The 18,587-nt window shown below is 35.5% G+C and overlaps 1 protein-coding gene across 4 annotated transcripts in view; it reads right to left on the bottom strand.

Moving 5' to 3' along the window:
• The window catches only part of HYCC2 (hyccin PI4KA lipid kinase complex subunit 2), a 52,152-nt gene that overhangs the window by 12,016 nt on the left and 21,549 nt on the right, over positions 1-18,587 (bottom strand). For all 4 annotated transcript variants that reach the window (XM_075093800.1, XM_075093799.1, XM_075093802.1 and 1 more), the window contains 9 exons: positions 16,928-17,030; positions 14,623-14,701; positions 13,269-13,370; positions 7,264-7,443; positions 5,463-5,543; positions 4,699-4,814; positions 3,832-3,927; positions 1,951-2,067; positions 1,169-1,256 (listed from right to left, as the gene is read on the bottom strand). In XM_075093800.1, the coding sequence (XP_074949901.1) occupies positions 1,169-1,256; positions 1,951-2,067; positions 3,832-3,927; positions 4,699-4,814; positions 5,463-5,543; positions 7,264-7,443; positions 13,269-13,370; positions 14,623-14,673 (831 nt within the window). In that variant the 5' untranslated portion in view covers positions 14,674-14,701; positions 16,928-17,030. The remainder of the gene's footprint in view (positions 1-1,168; positions 1,257-1,950; positions 2,068-3,831; positions 3,928-4,698; positions 4,815-5,462; positions 5,544-7,263; positions 7,444-13,268; positions 13,371-14,622; positions 14,702-16,927; positions 17,031-18,587) is intronic.

The raw sequence follows: 18,587 nt of genomic DNA, 5'->3' as shown, positions 1-18,587 counted from the left end.
CCTACTCAGCTTTTAAATGTAGTAGGTTGATAGGGTGGCCCAATTCATCAGGTTCAATATTTAATTTAAAACGTTCAATCTAATGGAGTGATGAGTCATTTCCAAAAGGAACCAACTATTATAATAATTCAAAGCATTTAAAATACAGCCATGTCAGAAAGCCAGTAGATAAATTTTACAGCCAATATTAATTCATCAAGAGAATAACTTTACGTAATTTATTGCAAAAGCGACGGATCTCAGATTGCCACATAAGAAGATTTTTCCCAATCCACTCCTTTCTTGGTTATGTAAAAAGCAGTGAAATTCTACTGCTGTTAGTTCAGAGAAGCACACTAAAGGCTTCTAGCCATAATTCTGATGTAGAAACTGAGACAATAGTCTATTTAATTTCCCTTAATTTTCCCTCTTATTTTGGTCCTCATTCCTTCATCTGACAAAAAATAAAATCCTTCCATTCCTCCTCTCTCTCTGCCAACCTCCTCATCGTCCCCAATCACATCCACCTGCATCCAGCCCAGTTTCATCACTTTCCCCATTTCATTTCTCTCTGTTTATGATCAGAACAGCAAATATAGTGGAAAATGAAAAAGCCAAACAATCAGAACAACTCTATTCTATTGCTGCTCTTCTAAAGAAGGTAAAGATTAAGATGTGCGTGACTTTGATCAATCAAAATCTGACACTGACTCTGGAGATTAAGTTCCTTTTCACTTTCAGCTCTATCCTGTTGTTGCTTTTTCTCCTGTGTTATCAGTTAAACCACACAGCATATTCTAAGATGCGCTGAAGGTCTAGAAGCAAACAACACACTTTTTTTACAACCAATGTCTTATGCCAAATAACCATTTAATTCAGCTTCTTTGAATCACTTATTGGTAGCTTATTCCAAAACAACATAAAGTTTTGATCCAACTGCAATATATTAGAAAATCCTATCTTTCAGCACCAGTAAGTCCTAGGAGATCCCAACACCCTAGCCTAATATTCAAGCAGAAAAGCATTGTATAAGTAGCTATGTTGAAAACACCAGCTGTTAACAGCCGCTCGCGTTTGGGAGTGCTGTAAAAGGCTACAAATGCTTTCATTACCAGTCCACTTCAGAAACATCTCTCATACTTTATAACCTCTTAACCAAGTCCATAAATTGCAATGGATTGTTTCTTACCAGCAGAGGCTGTGAGTAGAGTTCAAGCTGTGCTCTGTAAATTATGTCTTCCAATACCTCCTGGCCAAGATCCCACTGACCATTATATCTAAAAAGTAGAGAAATATATTTATCTTTCATATCTTACAAACTCAATTGTTTGAGTTTTTTTCTGCCCATATCCAGCTCTTCAATTCCTTGTTTATGTAGAAAGTTCATCAACTGCATGTACACCCAAGCCCCTTCTCTTCTTTTTGTAAGTATAGACAAAGCATTTTATTATCAATCTTGTTGGTATAACAAAAAAGCTGCTCCCTGTCACCTCCAAGCAAGACAAAGTTGATGCCACAATCAGGACAAACTTAAACAATTAAAAAATGGGGTCAAGATGTAAAGGTTAACGCTACTTAGCAGAACTGAATTTCCATCAGAAATAGATTTTTGCTACCTCAGAAGCTACTGGTACTCAATAGATCTGCATTTCATCAGGTTATCTTGGCATCCAAGCTCATTACCTTCTGTTCATAAGCATATCTGGTGGCAGTGGAAACTTGGGAAAAGATGAAGCCAGAAGCCTAACTCTCCTCAGCACCTACTGCTGGCCCTTCATCACCTAATTCAATGCTGACAAAGATATTTTCAAATTATTACAGCTGAATGGGCAAGTAACGAGAAAAACACTAATCGAGTTATAAACCTGTGTTATGAGTTCAACTATTTTTCAATCATAGAAAAACTAGCATTTATATTTTAATTCATGCAAAACCAGATGTTTCCCTTTATACAAAAATCCATCCACTTACATGGCGTAATAGACACCTGTGAGCAGCTGCACCATGAAGTCAGGGTCTAACACCACTCTACCACAGTGTTCTTTCCAGCGTTTCTCATGCTGCCGTGGAAATCCACTCACACACAGCCTGAAAAAAGACACCATTGTAACAAAATGTTAACCCCACAAGGACTATGAATGCCTTTACATCACACAGATTTTAGTTTATTTTTTGAAAAATAAATTTTGGAAATAAGTACACAACAAAGAACATTCTTATGTTGCTCTCCCAACCGTAGTTTTATAACAGTGCCTTAAGATGTTGCTTGCTGATAATCCAGTGTTATTCCCGTTTAGCCATTAACTCCATCTGTTTTCTTCAAATCATAACCAGCTTCTAAAAAATGAGGGTGGCAAAATGACCTCTACAGCCAGCCACGAAGTTAAGAGACTCTCCCCAAAATTCAGTAACCAGAACCAACTGTCTTTAAAAGAAAACATTTCAGTAGCATAGAAGAGAAATATGTCATCTCCCATCTAATGTATGACGACATCATGTAATCGCCTGTCACCTAAAGTTGAATAACAGATACTGTATTCCTGAAAATTGCTCTCAGCTGCCTTCTAAAAAAAAAAACACAACCCCACAACTTCTGGCCCTTGAAGAAGGGCCTGCCTTCCCATGCACTGCATAGCATTGAGTCTCCGTAAAAAAACAGAATAATTTATTCATAACTTTAATATCTTAATTTCATCAAGGAAGCAACACATGGCCACTAATACATAACAACTGCGGCACTGTTTCAAAAAACAACAACAAAAAAATCCCTAACCTATAAAATATGGTCTCTCTTCTCTACCCAAAGAATGGATCTAATTTTCAAATACAGAAAATTTGAACATATTTGGAAAAATTAGCATAGCCACAACTCAAGTGAAGATGATGGAAGCATACCAAGAATTATCCCATTCCCATCAGAAATCACAGGAAAAAACAAAACTAGGCTATAATCTTAACTGCATGTGTGTGTTACTACAGAATATATGTTGTTGGAAGCTAGTCTGATCCTTCTTTGCTACATAACTGAATTGCATTTAATGCTTTTCTTTCATGGGAGTATTCGCTGAGCAAACAAGCTAAATCAAAAAACATTTAGAGATTCCTCTGTTTGGGGGTAGCAGGAGAGAGAGAATTTATCTCATTTTAGACAAAAATCTGATAAAAAAAGGCATACGGGAATATAGGATATACTTGATATTTTTCAGAACAAAAAGCAGGGACCTTTGCCAACCAGATACTTCTAAGTCTATTCACATATAAGGTTATATAAAGGGCATGTGTAAGAGTTTGAGAAACCACAGCAGTGAATTCTCCAGGAACTGGGATGCTATTATCAGGGAAAAAAGAAAGGAAAGAAAAAAAAGACAAAAAACCACACACACAAACCAAAGAAAAATCCAAATAAACCACTGAAACCCAGAACATTGCAAGCACTTCATATAAACCATACTCAGAAGCAAGACATTAATATTTGTAAGTAGAGGAAAGCGGTGGTATTCCTCACAGGATTTTTAAGCTGACCATACTGAAAAATGCCTGAAAGATATGTAAATCCAAAAAAATGCAAATCAGTCTGAGTAGCTTCAACTAATTTCCTCTGCAAATTACCTTGTTTCTTTCCAAATAACAGAAAGTTACATAACTAGAATGAAAGCCCATGCAGTAATAAGATAATCCATGTGTTTTATCTGTATGCAATCACAGCTTCAAATTTCCAATTTGTAGGACTGACCAAGAGTTACATATTTGAAGTTATTAAACACAACAAGTAAATTCATTCTTTTTTTGCTGGATGAATATTTAGAAGCCTAGATGCACCCTGCAAGACTATTTCAAAGGCAAGTGTCTCACCTGGAACCCATCCTACAAAGTGATTGGTAAGAAGAGTCAGGCATATAGACAATAGCAGAATTGTAGCACAGCATAAGAAAGCTCAGCACCTCAAACCTGAAAAAAGACAAGAGCAAAACCTTGCATGGTTTAACTTCTTAATATTTCATCAGAATGTAACACAAGAAATCTACAACTCTGTCTCAAAAGGTACCCCACAGGACAAAGCGTCAGAAGTAAACACACAAATCCTGAAATCCTCTTTCATTATAATTCACTAACTTGAAACAGGTTATTAAAGGCTCTGTATTAAACACTTAAAATTATTATTACTGAAAATCATTAGCATATGCAGGAACCGTGGAGGAAATGGCATATGGCATAACATTTGGACAAAGTTATAGAACTGGACCAGTCTGCGATGTATTCAAAATTATTTTATCAGTTTTCCCAGAGCTGGCTTTATACACAGGTAAAGCTGGCAGTCACTGTAACAGCAGGACAATTTCTCCCATCCCTAGTTCTATCTGTCCACTCAGCTCCGTTCCTCTTTTCCTGTGGAAAAAGTAGTCACAGCCTCAGAGCCAAAGCTGAATTTTGTTCCACTTCCAGGAAAAATTGAGTTGACGTATACCCAAAGATATTCCTGACAGACACAGAAATGTCAGAGAAGTTACTCTCTTCTAAATAAACTAGTAGAACAACATACAAAGTTGGAACAAGCAACAAAAATACTATACCTCAAGATTACCAAGACTGTTCTCTAGATCTATTTTCAAGCATTTAAAGTTGAGAAAGGACGGAACACATAATGTATTTGGTCTTAATGCTTAAGGACTTGTCGTCTGCCTAGTGAAGCACCTTTGATCTTAGAATATATCCACCTACCGGTTCTGTGCTGTGAAGGTTTCTCTCTGAGGATGAAGGTCACTGTAAACTACCCTGATGAGATCATGCTGACATAGAGCTCCTTCAGTTAAAGCCATGGATCCAATGGTAGAGGGCTAGGATAGGTGGTGGGAGGAGGAAGGAAGGAATGGTGAGAAATCAAGCCATACGTAAAAAGTCCCCGAAAGCATTAAAATTCCTAACCGTCCAAGCCAAAAGACACACTTGCCCTGTGATCTGTAAAAATGAAGACACTTCCAGAATACAGTAAATCTAAAAATATTACCCAAATCCATTATTAATAAGCAGTTTCCACACTTACAAGCAACAGAGCAGGTGAGAGCAAATATTCAACTTTAATTCTTACATATCCATTTATGTAGTAAGCCTATCCTAATTGCATAGACCTTTTGTACAGTGACAGTAGAGAAAGAAAAACATGATTCCAAGTTCAAACTGTATTAAGGAGGAGTTAAAAGAAGGAAAACTACTTTTATACTAACATGTAAGAGACAAAAAACCGCAGCTGCAACTACAATACAGCTAAACTTTGTTCAAAATGGACACTGTCACAAAGATTTTTTCAACATGTACATTCCTTTTCTTCTACTAATGCTACTGAATTTGATTACACTAATTGCAAGCTACTGACATAGAAAACTTACTGCAACAAGATGGATCTAAAATGGCCTGTTGCATCAAATGGATCTAGTTTTCATTCCTCTAATAGATTCAATTCTAATTTACCACAGCAGCTCTCTTACCTCATGATATATTGAGGGTTTAGATAATGAAGGGATGGTGAAAGATAAAACTTTGTTGTTTCCATCTTTGTCAGCAATTTCCTGCATTAAAAAAAAAAAACAAAACCCAAACAGAAGTAAGGAGAGAGGCCTTGGAATAGTCTTCAAATCTTAGAAGGCATTTACCAAATAAGCAGCTAGATGTCTTGATCTGACAAGACCGTAAGGTCTCTGTGCATTTGCAGAATATCAGAAAATTTACATACATATTTAAAAAGTGGGAAAGACCTCTATCACAGACTGCTTTGCAGAATCAGTCTGCAATACTTTAAAAAAAAAAGAGAGTGTTGGCTCCTTGACCAGTGTTACTTCATCAAAAACAGAAAAAAGAACAAAAAGCTTTTCTAGCCCACCTTTACATTACAACATTTATTAATAATAGAATTGCATAGTGGAACAAGGCTAAACTTTAAGCCCAAAAGATACAGACACATGAGGGCTGATGAGTCACTTGCTGACAGTGGGCAGTAGATCGTAATAAATGCGCCACAGAGAAAAGGTGAAATCAAGGAGACTGGCAAAGTTTCTTCAGGCATTCTATCAGTAAGAAATACACAGAATGTCTTCTCAAAAGGCTTTCAAACTAGTCAGATTTTATAGTTGCTAGGCTACTACATAAGCAAAACCCAGCAGTTTTTAAAGCAAATATACCAAGAGCAATTACATAAGAATATACCAAAAAGGGGGTCTAAAATCCTGCATTTTCACTTTGTACAGCAAATTTCCAAAAACAGTGAGCTCTAGTCATTCCAGTTTATGTGAAAACTTAGTCCAAGGTAGCACAGTATTTGTAGTAGGCTTTAAGGATCACAATGGGAGGACAGCTGCTAGAATTTAGCAGAATGCAAGATTTATCCTTGTCTTTCGTTTCCTAAGAATTGAGAAAATAACTTCACTCTTTCAGTCTAAGTATACATGCAGAAAAATATCAACAACTTAACCAAAGAAAAAAGAACCACAATTTGTCTGTTCTGGTCTCATCATCTGTAGAAACACATTACACAATTTAAAGGATGGGTTTACAATTGTAGAGAGCAGGGCAATGTATCAGTGTAACATGTTTTAAAGTCCTATAACGCAGAATTCCCATTAAAGAATGCCTATCTGGGCAGTGTTGCTAAATTTATCACACAGCCTCATAACATTACAAGAGTAAACATTTCCAGGCTAAGGTAAGCATATAGAAACCTACTGCTATATCCTACAGCCAAACTTCTTCATCTACAATTACCTTTACTTTTAAAAATCACAGTTCCACTCAAGACAACTATCTGCCTCAAATGTACAGACACATTTATCTAAGCGCTAGCCAGCAGAGTGGTTTCAGCTTCAAATTGCCCTTAAAAAGACATATTCAGAGTAAGCGAGGGGGTTGGGGGGGGAGTGACACATGAAGATTGACCAAGCGCACTGGCCTGACAATCATCTCCATAGAAAGCTGTATTTTTCAACACTGAGAAGGGCTACTTAATTTCCTCACAAACACAAGTATATAACAGTTCAAGAAAGCTCATGGCATCAACCTTTTTAGTGAAAACGTTTGTTCCAAAAAGATTACTATAAAAAATGAAAAATATTTTTGAAAACATATTCTTACTAAAGTTTCATTACATTATGCTTTCTCCAGATTAAATATGCTTTCATGTAAGCGTATTATAATTTAAAATATGTTTTTCCAATGATTTACTTTATTCCTAGTGGTCAGTGATGCAAAACCTCAGATCAAAGCTCTCCTCAAGCCATTCCCACTCATCTCACTTACCAAGTTGTAAATGCCAAGCAGCAATGCTTCAATGCAACCATTACTCTGCCTATCCCTGCTGGCAGTAAGACGCAGATACACCCAGATCAACTCTGGCAAAAACTGCAGCGTGAATCTCTTGAGCCGAACTTCAGAACTACGATAAAGTTCAAAAAGCTGGTGGCAAACAGGCTCCAGGAGCTGTGGAAAGGCAAAAAGGCTAATGAATTACAGTTAGGCTTCTCTAATAAGGGAGAATTAAATAGCAAAATAGGGGCTATATCATATAGCCACTGTAGCCAGTAAAAATGACATCCCTTGATGGCAAGTAAGTGAATGAACTACAATGGTATCTGCATTCCTTTTAAGGAGATCTATAAGGACAAACCTGGGGGGCACTGGTATGCAATACTGGGAAAGGTGACCTTACTACAGCCACTACCATCTTGTGCTTTGAGATCATTATTCTCTAGAGCTGTCAGTATGAGATTTGTTTTGCATACAGGTACTAATTTAAGGCATGTGACAGACACGTGGCTTGAACTATGAGCACAATAAAACTTTAACAGTGCAGTTGTAAGGTTTATAAAAGTACAAAGGTTAAAGATTAGCTGCTAATGAGAGCTGCTGATGACAGCTGCTAATGACACATCTATTGACAGAAATATGAATTAATTTCTTACCTACAGCTTTTTAGCCTCAAACCTAACAAGCATACATTTGTCCATTACAACACAAACCGAATTTTCCATCTTTATCTTGAGCTGCCCTTTGGGTTTCAGTACAAGAATCAAAATAGGCCTTTATCAAGTCAGTGTGATGTAAGCACAACAAAAACCCTGCTATTTTAAAAGTTTACAATGCCAAACCAATGGTTAAAATGCATCCACAGAACTGTTAATGAAATGGGGGGGACACGACACAAAACCGAAAAACAACACATCAAACTGTATCCCCCTTTCCCATCACTAATCAAGTTTTAATACCAAAGTCAAAAACTACACACACACAAAAAAACCCAAAACCAAACCAAAACTAACCAAAAACAAACAAACAAAATATTTAGAGAGGAATTTTGATAAGGTCTGTGACCAGTATCTAGTATTACATTCTAAGAAATGGGATGATCCGACCTAAGGAAAATACTCATGGGATTCAACGTCCAAAAAAACAGAGGCATCCATGTAACCTAAAGCATCTATATTCATGTAGAAGAATTACAGAGTCAGAGAATAGAGGCCAGAATCTCAAATAAGTCTTCTTCCTAAACGTACATACTTTATACAGCTCTCATATACGTACATGATAATATTAAACATTAAATTATACATATCATTTTTTAGGGCAAAAATAACCCTACATTTGACCAACACAGTAGCAGGTTGCACTGGTGAGACAAAAAGGCATAAATAGGAAATACCTAGCACAGAGCAGAAGATCAGAGAAGGCATATATGACTCCTCCAGTACACACTCTCACTCTCTCTCTTAATTTGTCTATTCATCAATATCTTAGTACCCAGGATTTCCTGTGGAATTCACTGTCACTCTTTTGCTATGCTGCATGAAGATGTACTTCTGTAGTTTGTTGTGCATCATCCACCCTCTTCAAAAACTTAAGTCCTTCGCTATCAGCACAGGGACAGACATTTCTACAAGTGCTTAGTCTGAATGTTTGATAAATATGCAATGCCATAAATCTGTATGACTGTACAACTTCACATATACATATTTAGACTTAGATATTTTTCTCTAGTATATCACAAACACAAAACATAAATTTGACAGAATTTTCTATTAAGATAACTGCCTTAAGAAATCACCCAAGAAAGGGTGAACACATTAGTTTCTTTTCTAACACACAGTATTCCAGTCAATGAAGCATACAATTTTTAGACAAGTGATTACATAAACCATAGCAAAGTTTTATTTTACATAGATGTCATGTTATCAGACAAATCTCTTCTTATACAAGGCTGTGGTATAAGAACCTTGTGTAACAAAGCTTCTGATTGACAGCCTAGTTACTCTAAGATAAAAGCCTGTTTTTACAACAGAAGCAAAGACAGACTCCACAAGAGAGGGAGGGAAGAAAGCTGACACTGACAAAGTTCATAGAGAATGAGAGAAGTCCAGTGATTTGGAGCACACAGATTTTACAAGCCATATGTGTAAAATACCTCAACACTTAATTTTTGTTTTGGGATCTAAATTAAATTTGAAGCCCAAAAATCTTCTACTGCAATCATTTTAATAAAACTATGCTAGGGCCTTCTCTATCAAGTTGAGCATATATTATTTTTAACTAGTGTATTTATTCCAGTATTTCATACATATATAGCACTTTATGTTCAAAAGATTTGTAAGTGCCTTCTTTCTTAATTAATATTTACTCATTAGAAACTCCTATCTAAAAGTGACACTACTTATTAAAACTGTTACAGTAAAAGTTCAAATCCTCAGAGGCAGAACCGTATCCTTGTTTTATGAAAGGTCTAGCACATTTCAGATGCTCAAATAAAAAAAATTGGTTAATAAATAATTCAGAGATCATTGAATAAATCTGCAGGTTTTCTTTTAAATAAAACCCATGAGCAAGAAGCTAACATGGAGAAGAAAAAAAAAGAAATCTCTGGAAACCATAAATACAAACATACCTGCAAGGAGATAACAGGTACAAGAAAAGCTAAACAAGTATTATGAGAAACTAGGTATATACAGCAGCATTGCTATAAATAGTACTTCTGTTAGATTAAAGGTTACAGCAGCCCAAAGCTGTTTCCTATTTGAAATTAACCAGTCTAATCCAAGTCCTCTTAAAAACAGTGGAAAAGAACAGTTTACATTAGCTAAAGTTAGATGAGACTCAACCAGAGAAGTTCCTGAGTTTATTCTACTTTCTTTCAAATGAAAATTTTATAAAATGAGTCTTTTAAGTGAAGTCATGCTCCTTAGGAAGGTACAAGCAATATCCACTCACTGATGCTACAAGCCATGTAAATACTCCTTATTTCCAGTAGTTGTCATATTAGTTGTGCAAAAGGTTTAACAACTGCTAATTACTTAGGTGAAAACCTGGAAGTTGTTTGTAGCAACTACTATAGCGCTTTTGGTGTGTTCAGAGCTTTAAGTCCACAAGAAAATGCTGCCAAAGATGCTACAACACAAATATTTTCAAAGGCACAAACACCCAAGTGTTTCCTATCACAGTATAGTATGATCATCTCCAACCTGGAAACATGAAACTTAACACTGTAAGAAAGAGCAAATATTTTTCTTGCATCCTAGTTATCTGGCTTTCCAAAGAACCAGCCTCTGCCAATTAGTTCTCTGAATATAAATATTAAGACGACACTGGATAAACAGAGAAAACTGAGCTTTTGTCACCAGTAGTGGGTGTAAATGTGAACTGGCACACATAGTTTCAATTCCAAAGATCTTTCAGTCCAAAGTCAAAGGAAAGTGAGTAGCCAAAAATTCCAAAGTAAAAAGTCTCTTAAAACCATATGTCTTTTCTGACAAACTAAAATCTTAAATATAAAAGAGCTTGCCTATTAGCATAAACAGCAATTAGCATAACAAACAAATGACATTTTTACTGGCTTAAATACAGTGACAATTATATAATTTGCAGGCTTCATTTACATACACCTCACAGAGATGAAGACTAATCATGCTTTAAGTAAGCTGATGAACAGCTTTAGTTTGGCTTATTTTACAAGTTTGCCAAATCTTATGAGCCATACCTTGAAGTTAAATATCATGTATTATAAAATGCATGACAAAGACTAGAAATGCTTGCCTTTTTGAAGAATTCAATTGTGATAGAAAATAATGTGCTCATTTTCGGCTTAACTAACATAATGAGTGGAATTAGTTATTATTTCACGAGTATTGGGTCTGGGAATTGCTTGGCATTGCAAAGGTGATTTCATTTTGTTTCAAGGCTGGGCTTTCCAAGTTAAGCCTAAATAGTCCCACATGAATATTCAATGTTTAAATTTCAGTACTGCACTAACTTAAAATCCATACAGCATTTATGTCTACAACTACAGTTCCAAAAATTAGAAAAATATCTTTTAAAAAGTACTTCAAAAGCATTTTACTTTGGAATTCAATTATGCAAAAATCAATATTTTAGTCAGTTAAATAAACTGTTTATGAGCACTCTCCACTCTTCATGTAACTTTCTGTTCCAGTCATTATCTTCTCCATATTAAGAAGTCATGGAATTTCCTAAAAGGTAAACAGTAACAGTTGTATTTAACTTAACAGTATGCTTGCCTTCATTTGATAGCTCTCAAACTGGTAGACAGCTGTCAAAAAAGAGAAACACCTTGGTTGTTTGGTTTGGTTCCTAAACATGCTGATTCCATGTTAAATTAATAATCCTAGTCTTACCAAGATAGAATTATGTGATTCTAGGAAAATTCATGTTTGCCCTAAATGGTATGCCCCTTTCAGGAAGTTTTAAAAATAGGTCAACTTTATTATTAAGTTGTACTAAAAAAATTACTTGTCCATCAGGTTTAAGAATCCAGGAAGTATGTTTTTATAATAGTCTACCACATAAGTTTATCTTCATAAGCAATCAGTTATCCTTCTAACAAATAATGCCCTATAAAGCATAATTTAGAAAACCATCACTTAGAGCCAAAGATTAACACAGAATTATGCAAAGCAATGAATTTACTTCAGTTATACTCCTCACACGCAAATAATTTTGGAAGAAATGCAACAAGGAAATACATCCTGCCTTAACAAGCAGAACCTGAAGTTAGTCATCTTTGAGTTTGGGATTACTTGTGTTATATCTGATATCAGAATCAGACCCAAACAGCAACAGCAGTTCCACAGAGTAATATTTGACAAGCATCAGTGTGCAATAACATAAGATTACTGTCACACCTTTAAGAGGATACTCCTTCTGCAAATCTGGTTCTCTGCATCATTAAGAAAAATAAATCGAATGCTTATTCTCAAAGCAAGGGAAAGCTTTTACGTTATCATAAGTATACACACGCACAAATACATATATACTAAAAGACAACAGCAGCAATGGTGGGTTCAGGTTGGAGACAGTAACAGTAGCTTCACTACAAAGAAAAAGGTCACTATGTAAGTTATTTTTAACACTGAAATGAAGCTGATAGCTATGAAGCTTTTCTTTTATTGCATGAGCATTATGCAATCTCCCAAAGCTCAATCAAGCATTCAGCTGTGCTTAGGAAAATAAAGAACTTCCTTGCTGTGTGCACCTGCCATTTAATTTTTAAATATACAAGAGATCACAGATGATAAATCAAGCATTTTGAAGCATTTTATCTAAAGTAGTTTACACAGCACAGACTGGTATGCTTGCACAATTTATTTAGAAGTTATATTTCACACGCTTTCCCAGAAATGCTCATAGCAGAAGCCAATGGAATAGGAAGCTCCGTTTAACGTCTTCTGCAAAATTAATTATGTACAAAGGTAAGCTAAGTTTTCCATTGTGTGTATTTATATTTTGGGGCCCTGATTCTGCTCTTGTTTACAGCAATGTAAACCAAATTACACAAACATAATACTACTATAAGCTGAAGAAGATCTGGTTATTTTAATAGGATTTAATAAACTGATTCCATCTTCCACTATAAAAAGCCACCAGGTGAGAAGCACACTGGTCTTACTAAGCTTGACTGTAAGACCTACTTTGTTGCTGTTATGACTGAAAGGTGGTTTTGAGGTGGGGGAGGACCTCATGCCAAATCAAGTGTAACAGTCAGCTGTGGCAAGTAAAATCTAGCAAAGAGCATAAACTGTATTTTCGGGAGCAGATGAGGTTGTGTCTTACCAGAAAGGCATTAAAGTAACTGTCAAAAAACAAGAGAGTAAAAAGAGGGATGATACCCATGTTAGACTACATTAGAAAGGAGAATTGAAGAATCTTCCTCTCCATCTCTACTTCTCAGTTACTCTAGTTTTAGTTGTAGAGGTGGAAGATATCAAGAATGTGAACAAACATTTTTTTTTTTAATCTCCTACCTCATTATTTGGATCTTGAATGACCTTATAAAGAGCTGGTACCAGTGGTTTTTTTCGGTGCAATGTAGCTGCATAGCTGGAAATCTGTGTTTCAGGTAATGCCTAAAGAGGGGGGGAGGAGAAGATTTTAAAAAGTGTTGTCCTGATATATCAATGCTACAAAGTATTAAAGTTCTCCACCAAACGATTCAGTGTCATCCCAACATTAAGAAACATTCCTAAAGTTGAGTAAATTTTCAGACTTTTAAACTAGTTCATTCAGTATCAGTTCTCCATATGAATAGCATTTGGGGGCATATACCAACTTTTGGGTTAAATCCAAAAGCAGTTTCAGATTTATCTTTCATAAAATCATTTGCTCCAGCCTGATATAAGGGCTGTCTTTCTTGATGTTCTGTATTTAACAAGCACTTTTCAAAGTCTTTATCAAACCAAACTTGAATTATTTAAGACGTGTGGATAATCTAGAATGAGCATAGACAGCGTTGAGTCCCACCAAGCAACCACACCTGTGGATTTTGCATCCTTGGCTCCTCAACAGATTTCCAAAAACAGCACATAATGACTTATTGTGTATCATCAATGATGTGAGGAATTGCTAATTCTTAATTTAACTAAGAGAGTAATTTCATATCAGTCATGAAATCCATTGGATTGGAACAGGCTGCCCAGAGAGGTGGTAGAGTCACTATCCCTGGAGGTATTGAAAAGACATGTAGATGTGGCACCTCAGGGCATGGTTTAGGAGACATGGTGGTGTTGGGTTGACAGTTGGACTTGATGATCCTAGAGGTCTTTCCCAACCTTAACGATTCTATGATTCTGCGATGATAATGTATAAACAAGAATATTGTATTTCACTCAGTATAATTATCAACATGCAAAATAGCTTGAAAATACTTCAGATTTTTCATGACAAAACAGTTCATTTTATGCAGACCATAGGAAAAAACAGCCAAATATTTTTCTGTAATATTTTTTTAAACTCCAAAAATTTTTGTTTTTAAAAGATTAGCAGAAAAGTTGCTCAATTAGAAATTTGGGCAGCATCATCCAGCTGTTAAATTCTATCAGCTTGATCTACAGAGAAATATATGTTTTAAAAAAAACATATTGCTATAGCAGTGTTCTGGTCTACAATAATAAACAATAAAAATAAACTATTAGAGCTATGCATTGCATATTATGCACTGACTCATTTACATAGACCTTTGCATGCTTTATGCATTATAAGAAGTTGAAAGATCAAGTAACAGATATGTAAAATGTTAATTATTGGTTATTTAAAAAAGAAAATCAGTCTTCCGTGGCATAAAGCCAAATGGCATAGCTATCATTCATCATCTCAGCTTACCTTGAATTCTGACAGCCATTCTTCCACGACACCTCGTTCTGATCCCAGCATTTTCTTACTACTTTTGCTTCTCTCTCACCTTTAGTGGGTAAGGGAAAAAGAGGAATTAAAATAAGAGTTCTGGCAGAACGTAGTTTTGTAAAATCCTACCCCAATGAAAAAGCTGTTAACATATTTCCAATAAAATTACGTAATATCAAGCAATAGGAGAAGTTGCGTTTTGGACAACTGGTCCCATTTTCTAACAATGACTAAACTGCTCTCTTCAGACTTTTGAGTAAAAGTACTGCACATTAATGGGGAGGAAGAAAAAGAAGGATTCAGTGCTTCGGGCCAAAATGTACGTTTAAGACAAACACATCATCCCATTCTTGCTCCCTTACCAAATATAGTACAAAGAAAAGACAAGTGGAGCAAAGTAAAGAGCACCATGGAACAAATCATGAGATACATTGTAATGACAGTTAGAGAAACAGCTCAAAGTAAAGCAGTTTCATAAAACCAGTTATTAGAAATCCTAATAGCAGAACTTTGAGCTTTAAGGGGTATTCTTAAAGAATTTTGAGGCTTTTCTATCAAATGGGAAGATTTAGCTCTTCTAAAAGTATGTTGGAATTCTCAGAAATGAATAAAAAAGAAAACTTTCAAGGACAGCTATTGTTACTAATTTTCATTTTATGTACAACAGACATATTCTAACGTCTTTTTATTTTTCATACATTTAATTCTCCAAGCAATAGCAAGAATGTTTAAAACACAAGGCATCATTAGACACCTTTGTTTGATGTTTAAATAGGTCTAAGCAACAAGGGTCATTTTGTCTTTCTGTGTGATCTCAGTACAGGTTGGCAATACCTGGAAGTCATTAAGCTCCCAGCAAATTTTAATCTGATGAAGTGTAACGAAGCTGTAGCCTAAGACTAGAAATGAAAGCCTAAGAATAATGTCTTGAAAAGGGGTAAACTGAAGAGACAGTAAAATACAAGAGCTGTTTGAAGCAGATGAAGACAGCGGTGCTTAGTTGAAGTTTCATCAAAAGTGTATTTTTGACAGGACCTGCAGATTAACAGGTGCCTGAACAGAAAAAAGAAACAGAAAATCTGTCAGGGGACACTATTTTAAGAGATATTTTGGTCACTTGTTTGGTTTTTGTTTGGGGGGCCTTTTTGGTTGTTGTGGGTTTTGTTTTGTTTGGGTTTTTTTTGTTTGGTTTTTGTTGTTGTTGTTAAAGAAGTTGGTATTGCTATATAACAATTACATGCAACAAAGCTGTCACAGACTGTCATATATCTTTACCACATTTTTCCTAAAAGCTACAAATACACATCAGCTTCAAAGCCCTTTTTTCTTTAATTAATATTTTTTCCTTCTATACAGTCAACTTTTTCTGAAGCACTTTTAGCTTGGAATGGGGGAAGGGAAGAGAGAAACACTTCCACAACCAGACGATAATGAGATGAAGACTGCTACAATCATCTTTAATCCCAAAACCACTTATACTGATCAACTTCATACCAGTAATGTCAAGAAAATATTAAGTGCTGTTCTTTGCAGAACTTATTGTAAAATCTGTAAGAAAAAAGCAGGTAAACATGAAGTGAATTATTTACTTACCATTTTCTTTCAGATGTGTTTTGAAAATTATTTAGAGTCAACCAAAAGTTATGGGTTTGATATACAAGTTACATCACAGAAGTCCTATAATAAATGGCCTTTAAACAGCCAGACTAGATGACTGGAATCACCTATTCTGGTCTCAGAACATATTGTTTTGATTTCTGAAAGAAGATTTGTATTTGTTAAACAGAAGATGAAGTGAAGTAAGATATAAAAATTGTGTTGGGAAGCTGCAAGTTGAATGTTAGCAACTTTTAAGAACAGGGCTACGTATAGCATTTAGAATGGCCCTCGGCAGGAAGTCATTCAGAGAATACAAACTCCTGTGGGTAAGGAACTGCCTCAGATTTCTGATATATGTTTAAATATCAGATTCAGAGATAACATTAGATTAATTTAAATGCAAGTAACACTCGGGTGACTTACTTCAGCAGAAGCACTGACAAATAATTCTATAAAATAAAACACAACTAAATAGATCTCTGCAAACAAAGGTTTCCAAAAACATCCTTTTCAATAGATAGGGGAACAGATATCAGTCATCAGAATGAAACATGGATGTAAGTTAATTTAAACCACCACAGGACACGCTACAGAAGAAGTTGAGATTTAGTTCATTTTGTTGGGGTGGGGGGAGGAAGGGGAAAATAATGGAAATATCTACAGAAAGTGCAATATTCAACTTTACCTCTTTGAAGAAGTCAATTTTCTAAAGGAGGAAGAGGAGGAGGAATGCAGCAGTTTTTCAACCTGGGATGCATTTGTCAAGCCTTCAAGTACTGTCCCGTTTTCTGAATGGTGAAAAGAAACTCTGATGATCACAAAGTAAGGAGAAATATAGTGAAGTAAAGCAAACAGCAACGTATATATTTTTTGACCTCACAAATTGAAGTTTATCAAATCCACTAAAGTATATCTAGGTCCTACTATAACAAAGCAATTTGACATAATATTTAAATAAATAAATAAATAAATAAATAAAGGCTCAGCAGTTTAGCAGGGGGAAGAAGGGAGGGATTCCCTTCATCCACAGAAAAGGCTCTCTCACCTATGTGGAAAACCCTTATGTATTAATGGTGCACAGTACTACAAGCACGTTAGAAAGGAAAACTGAAGCACTATTTCTTATGAAGCACAGTTCAAGGAAGATGCAAGATGAAAGAAAAGAGTAATTCTTTCATAAAATGTAAACTGACTCAATACCCTAACTTTGTAGAACATACACCTCTTAAATGGAATGCATTAAAGACTCTTCCTTACTATTATTGTTCTTAATACATATTCCTTACAGAGCCAAAATTTCAATGACATTGCAAAAGTCATGTATTACACTAAAATTCACCTTTCACTGCATGATCCCTTCATGCTGAGCATGAGGTAACAACACACAAATGAGCCCACTCTAAGTAAATTAGGGGATTTCAGTATCTGGAGACCTCTAATAGGAAACTGAAGTATACGAACAACAGGTGTATTCCATTCCATACTGCTTATTCAATTACTATGCCAAATTATTGAATTACTAACAAGCCCTTTTTTTTTCTTCCTCCTCCATGCTAATTAGAAACAGGCTAGCAGGAGATACCATCGTTTTCATGCTACGCCGCAAGTGAAAGCTTTTAGCGCAAGATGGTATACAAAAACCAATGTTCTCTATGAATTTTCTAAAATAAACTCGTTTTTAAAATACAATTCCTTGCAGAAATCATAAATAATAATACTCTTCTGAATTAATGAAATTCAAATCCTTTTCTTTCCCTGACAATATTTATAAGGCTTTTGAAAAAAATAAAAAATTTTTTTCAAAAGCACTGTACAGACACACTGTAGCTGATTACATACAGATTTTCAAACATGCACAGGAGACCTGAAAGACAAATATATTCATGTATTTAACTTATCAATTGCTTCTTTTAATTATCAGGTACACATCTTCAAGACAGAATATCAGGTCTGTGACCATTGACTTGGACTTCTAGAAGCTTCCTAAGTTTTAAAACATCCTAGAATCAAGCTTTACATTCAGACATGATATCTGATACACACTACTCTCTACAACTGTCATGGGGTCCCAACTAGCTCTAAGTTATTACACTTGCTACCTAGAGGTTCGATTGTACCTAACCTGCTATCCCTAGTGTCAAACCCAAAGACACTGATCCTGGAAGGTCACCAAGTGGGCCTTTCCAGAGCAGCATTAAGTCAGACATATTTTTTTTCCTGGTTAGGAACTTAAGTTGCTTTACCCCCAAAGCAAGAACCACAGTTATATACCAGCAAATCAGACATGGGAACTTCTATTTCTGTACAGTTCTCCCCACAGAAGGACTAAGGACAAGCAGATGTGC

This window comes from Phalacrocorax aristotelis, chromosome 5 (assembly GCF_949628215.1).
Source record: "Phalacrocorax aristotelis chromosome 5, bGulAri2.1, whole genome shotgun sequence".
In the NCBI taxonomy this organism is placed as follows: domain Eukaryota; kingdom Metazoa; phylum Chordata; class Aves; order Suliformes; family Phalacrocoracidae; genus Phalacrocorax; species Phalacrocorax aristotelis.
Note: the sequence above shows the minus strand (reverse complement) of the source record. Positions and strands in the feature narration are given on the sequence as shown.